The following is a 5,316-nucleotide window of genomic DNA, read 5'->3' as shown; positions in this document are numbered from 1 at the left end:
TGTGTTAAGCCATGATACATGTCAATGGTTTTCTAGGATAAAGATGTACAGCTGGGTTACAGAATTTCCAAGAGACTTCATTCAGAGATGAACAACACAGCACCCCTCAGACAGTTCACAGCAAGTGCAGTAGGGAGATGGTACAAGAGAATTGATTCTCACTGTCATGGATTCTAAGGATAGAATTCAAGAATCAACTGAACCCCTCATCACCGATACTCACATCATCTTAGAAAGAGAAGAACCACAGACCCAAAGGCTAGTATGTCCCACGAGTTATTCATTACAGAGTGGTTAGAACCAGCTACTCCCTGCTTTCTTCTAGGTGGCCCCGGGGCCCCATGTTCAGGTAACACATTACCAACTCTTTGCTTCTCTGAGAGAGGAAGCAGCACACCTATGTGACTCCACTGTAGTAAATGAACTCCACTGTTGAGTAGTATCTTGGAGAAATCTATGAAATGAGGCCCATGTTCTGACCTAAAAGGTCTGCGGAACCTTGACTTGGCTCACATTTTGTTGACTCCAGCATCCGAGTGTGCCCACGCTCAAATAGATCTATGTGAAATTACTCCCCACTGAGGCCTAAGCTTGTTGACAAACTCTAAGATGACCAAGTCAAATGTCTGAGTTATAGACAAGTATGCTCCAATTGTAACCAGTAAGAATGTCCCAGGACAGCCTGTGTCCCTCTCACATAACATATAAGGCAGGAAGCTGTTCTTATTGAGCAGTGCAGGAGGAAATCACCTGGGGATCCTCACATTTGCATAAGGAACACTGAGTGTGCTCTCAAAGGGCCACTCCTTGACAAGACAGATAAGGTGCTCTGTGATACATAATTGTAATTTTGAGGTTCTATTCAGTGTTGAAATCTACCCAGGAGGCAGCATCTGGCACTATATAAGGCACTGAGCTCAAGTCCCTCTGCATCTCTGCACCTCACCAGGCTTCAGTCATGAGGATCCATTGCCTTCTCTTCACTTTTCTCCTGGTGCTGCTGTCTCCACTTGCAGGTGAGTCAGGGGAGTATGGTGATCCCACACTGATATGAGAGAAAACACCCTATATCATGTGTGTGTGTATGTGTGTGTGTGTGTGTGTGTGTGTGTGTGCCTGTGTATCTCTGTGTTTGTCTCTGGAGTATCCCTCTCTTTGTATCTTTCTCTGTTTCTCTGTGTTTGCATCTCTCTCTGTGTCCTTATGTTTCTTTGTCTCTATGTTTGTGTCTGTCTATTTGTCTGCCTGTCACTCTCTTGCTCTTTCTCTCTCTCTGTTTCTGTGTGTGTGCATGTGTATACCTTTATGTCCCTTAATCTTTGTGTGTTGGTTTGTCTCCCTCTCATTGTGTGTGTGTGTGTGTGTGTGTGTTCCTCTGGGCATGCATCTGTCTTTCTGTCTCTATGTGTGTATGTCTGTCTCTCTGTGTATATGTCCATCTCTATGTTTCTATCTATGTCTTTTTCTCCTTTTTACAGATATCATCCTTACTTTCGCATTTTTCTTTCTTTCTTCTAAGCATTTTAGAAAATATGTATTTTATGACCACTAACACAAACGAAGGACTCTTTCTTTTTCCCTTGAAGTATCCTAAGGTAGACACATGCTCTGCTGATCTGCAGCACTTGACTTCCATTTCCTAACTCCTGATGCTAAGCTTATGATAATGAAATGAGTGTCTGATAGGTACTTTAAAAACAATAACACGAAGAATGTTTCATTCTTACCTGAACAGAAAGGTATTAATTTAGAAATCTTTATATATAAGGAGTAGAGTCTCTGCTTACTCTAGAGAACTCTCCAGAATAACCAGCCCTGCCTGTGTTTGAGAACTTCCTCTCCCCCTAGCCCCATGGAATACAATTAAGCACACACTGTCTACAGGGTTAATGAGGCTCATAGCTCAGGGGAGGCTATNAAATCCTGTCTCCCAAACTTTTGCTTAAGTGTATTTAGTGGAAAAGATTCATATTCTTTAAATTATGTGTATATGTATTGATGTGTGTATGGCTATGTGCCAAGTAGTACAGCACTCACAGAAGTCATAAAAGGACATCTAATCTCTCAGAGATGGAGTTATTTATAGGCACATATGGGCTGCCTGATATGGTACTAGGAACTTATATCAAGTCTTCTGCAGGAGTGGTATGCACTCCTAAAGGCTGAGCCATCTTTTCAGTCTCCAAGCTCTGTTTCATACTTGACTTTAGACAAACAGAATAATGGGGTTAGACAACTCACAAGAGGGAGCTAAAACAATTAATGAGCCGGAGAGGAATTGATGAGCACATCTTAGGCCAACCTGTGGCCTCTATATGTGTGTGCACACATGAACATTCATGTGGACAGTCACACTCAGTGTCTGTTTCAGATACTAGAACAAGTGTCTTGTGTGTAGAAAAGCAAAGGCAGGGCTGCTGAGAAGCAGCTAGGGACTCACACAGAATGTTTCCTGAGTTCCTACCTGCTGACCCTGAAAACCCCAGTCAGTGAGGAGTGGAGCAGACCCTTCAATATTTGGGTTCTAAGAATACTGGCACCCCCTCTACACTGCAACAGTGCCTGTCTTTATCAAGAATTGGATTCAGCCCTGCTAAAACAGATATTCCTTTTTGGGCAGAACAGCCTTCTGGGATCTACTTATCATAAGACCCATTAGTATATATTTCTGTCCTGTCACTTTCAATTTTAATGTGTGGTTTTTCTTACTTATCTTTCAGCTTTTAGCCAAAAAATCAACAATACAGTAAGTTGTTTGAGGAAAGGAGGCAAATGCTGGAATTGGTTCATTGGCAATACTCATCAGATTGGGAGTTGTGGAGTTCCTTTCCTCAAATGCTGCAAGAGATAATAGAGAGGAAGACCAAGATTCTGTGAACCAAAGAAAACACCAGAATTTGTTCCTCCGTGAAGATGGACAAAACTTAAACCAAATTAAAGTTTTTTGATTAAATACAAACAAGGGCTGCCTAGGAGCTGTATGACCTCGCAGTTTGTTTTTTCATGGGCTGAGTTCTAAAATCCTTGTAGAAGTCAATCAGTGACATAAGTAGGCTTCTCTTATGCTTCTGGACTTTATGGATATCTATCCAGTCTCTGATATGCTAATTGATTTCCTGTAGACAGCACACACAGCCATCCTGCCTGCCTTCTTCATCCCTTGGCCTCCTTAACCTCTGTTTCATCCATTCAATCCCAAAGAAAGGCAAAGATGGAGACTCCAGCTTCTCTTTAGGTTGTGCCTCTTAGTCATTTATGCCTTGTGTGTTTGTGATTAAGACTTTAATGCACACTTTGTCTATGAAAGCTCTTGAGTGTGTGTTCCAGAGTCTCTTATCATTTATGTACTGACCACTGATAGAATATATTGCATCATGTTATTTTAAATTGACTGGCCAAGTTGAGTAAGTGGGGTGCTTTCTTACATGTAGACATAAGACACAAGGACCTTATGGACAAAAAGGCCTTATTGAAAGCAATAAGAAGGAAGAGCAAGGTTAAGAAAAAACAAGGCTATGGTTAGTAAATCAAAAGTTCAGATTCTGCCCTAGTCCTTACCTTTCCACAGGGGCTTTTACAGTATGATGGGCTCCCCATCTGGCTTGGATGGGGTTTTTCAGTTAATGTGCATACAATTTATGTTCATGAGAATAATTCAACTCTAGCACAATACTTTAGATTTTCAGGATTCTCTATCTGAAAGAAGAAATGAAACCACCGAGAAAAGATAACTCACCTGGATAGACAAAACTGATAAAAGGAGTTTTTGTCAAATGATTGACATGCAATAAAAGAATGTTGGCTGAAGATACATACCATAATTTTTAAATTTAAATAAAAATTTTAAATGAAATTTAAAGTAGGAGTCTGAAACCAGGGCACTGTTCATAAGTGTGTGCTGTGCAAGCTTACAGATCTGAGTTTGATTCATAGCACCCATTTAATAAACCAGGGATCATAGCATGCCTGTACTCCTAGCCCTGGGGGATGGGATGGAGAGACGTGGATCTCCAAACTCACTGGCCAGCCTGCCAGACCAAATGCATGATCACAGGCTCAATGAAAGATCTGGAGAACCTGGTTAGATTCCCAGCACCTAAGTAGCATCTCATCACCTTCTGTAACTCCAGTTCCAGAGGATTCAGCACCTTCTTTTGGCCTTCATGTCAAGCACTATATACAGTACATACTAGAAAAACACCAAACACTAATAATAATAGTAATATTTTAATAAATTTAAAAACAGAGTGATTGAAGAGAACCCTTTACATTCAGTCTTCACACATATCTAATCACACATAAAAACAAATGGTGTATAAAACACATACACAAATATGAAAGTGATTTAAAACATCCAAAAATAAATGAATCATTTGTTTGTTATTCAAGGACTGCATTTGTCCTTTTGATTGCACTACAAACCCATACACTTCATCTTGACGCTGGGCTCATCAGACCCTTTCCTCAAAGAATTATTTTTAATAATCCATACTGTTATCTATTATAAACTTGTTGTTTAGCTGATGCTCAAAGTCACTGCTGACTGTTGGAGGACTGAGATGAAGTTTCCTGAAGCAATTGAAGCATCATTCTGGGTCTTTAGAGGATGGCAGGACTTACAAGGGTTTTGTAGCAAATTTCCTCACCTGAGAAAAGAATTTAATGGCTTTTTTTGAAGGTCAGACTTTTGTAACCATAGGTAAAATGGATAAAAGCAATAAAATGCTAAATAGCTTTGTACTTCTAAAAATGACAGGAACCTTTGGTTTTCTGAGAGAAACAGAGCTGGGGCTGCACACAGGGCCGAGAACCATGGAAAACAAGGTGTGGAGACATAGGAAAGCACCACTGCAGCTGGGGGTGAACAAACATACACACATACACACACACACACACACACATACACACATACACACACACACAGACACACACACACATACACTCACATACACACACACACAGACACACACACACATACACATGCACACACATACAGACACACACACACATACACATACACACATATACACACATACACAATACATATACACAATACACACATACACATACACACATACACAAACATACATACACATATACACAAAAACACACATACATCCACATACACACATACACTCACATGCATACATATACACACATACATACACACATAGACACATACACAGATATACATACATACATACATACACACATACTCATACACACATACATACACATACATATATAGACATACACACACTTACACATACACACATACACACACATACACACATACATACACACTTACACACACAC

At 40.2% G+C, this 5,316-nt stretch overlaps 1 protein-coding gene across 1 annotated transcript; it reads left to right on the top strand.

Annotated features, from left to right (window-relative positions):
• The first annotated feature begins 951 nt into the window (after window positions 1-951).
• Window positions 952-2,939, top strand: LOC110287619 (beta-defensin 3-like). Its single transcript, XM_021154186.1, has 2 exons — window positions 952-1,016; window positions 2,721-2,939. The coding sequence occupies exons 1-2, from the start codon at window positions 959-961 to the stop codon at window positions 2,849-2,851; spliced, it is 189 nt and encodes a 62-aa protein (XP_021009845.1). The 5' UTR covers window positions 952-958; the 3' UTR covers window positions 2,852-2,939.
• Window positions 2,940-5,316: the final 2,377 nt, after the last annotated feature.

This window comes from Mus caroli, unplaced genomic scaffold, assembly GCF_900094665.2.
Source record: "Mus caroli unplaced genomic scaffold, CAROLI_EIJ_v1.1 scaffold_16688_1, whole genome shotgun sequence".
Lineage (NCBI taxonomy): Eukaryota > Metazoa > Chordata > Mammalia > Rodentia > Muridae > Mus > Mus caroli.
The sequence above is the reverse complement of the archived record's forward strand: the minus strand, read 5'-3'. Positions and strand labels throughout refer to the sequence as shown.

Coding starts and splice junctions, on each gene's coding strand:
- LOC110287619 (XM_021154186.1), top strand. CDS start 959: ATGAGGATCCATTGCCTTCTCTTCACTTTTCTCCTGGTGCTGCTGTCT. Junction 1,017..2,720: donor GCTGCTGTCTCCACTTGCAG/GTGAGTCAGGGG, acceptor CTTATCTTTCAG/CTTTTAGCCAAAAAATCAAC.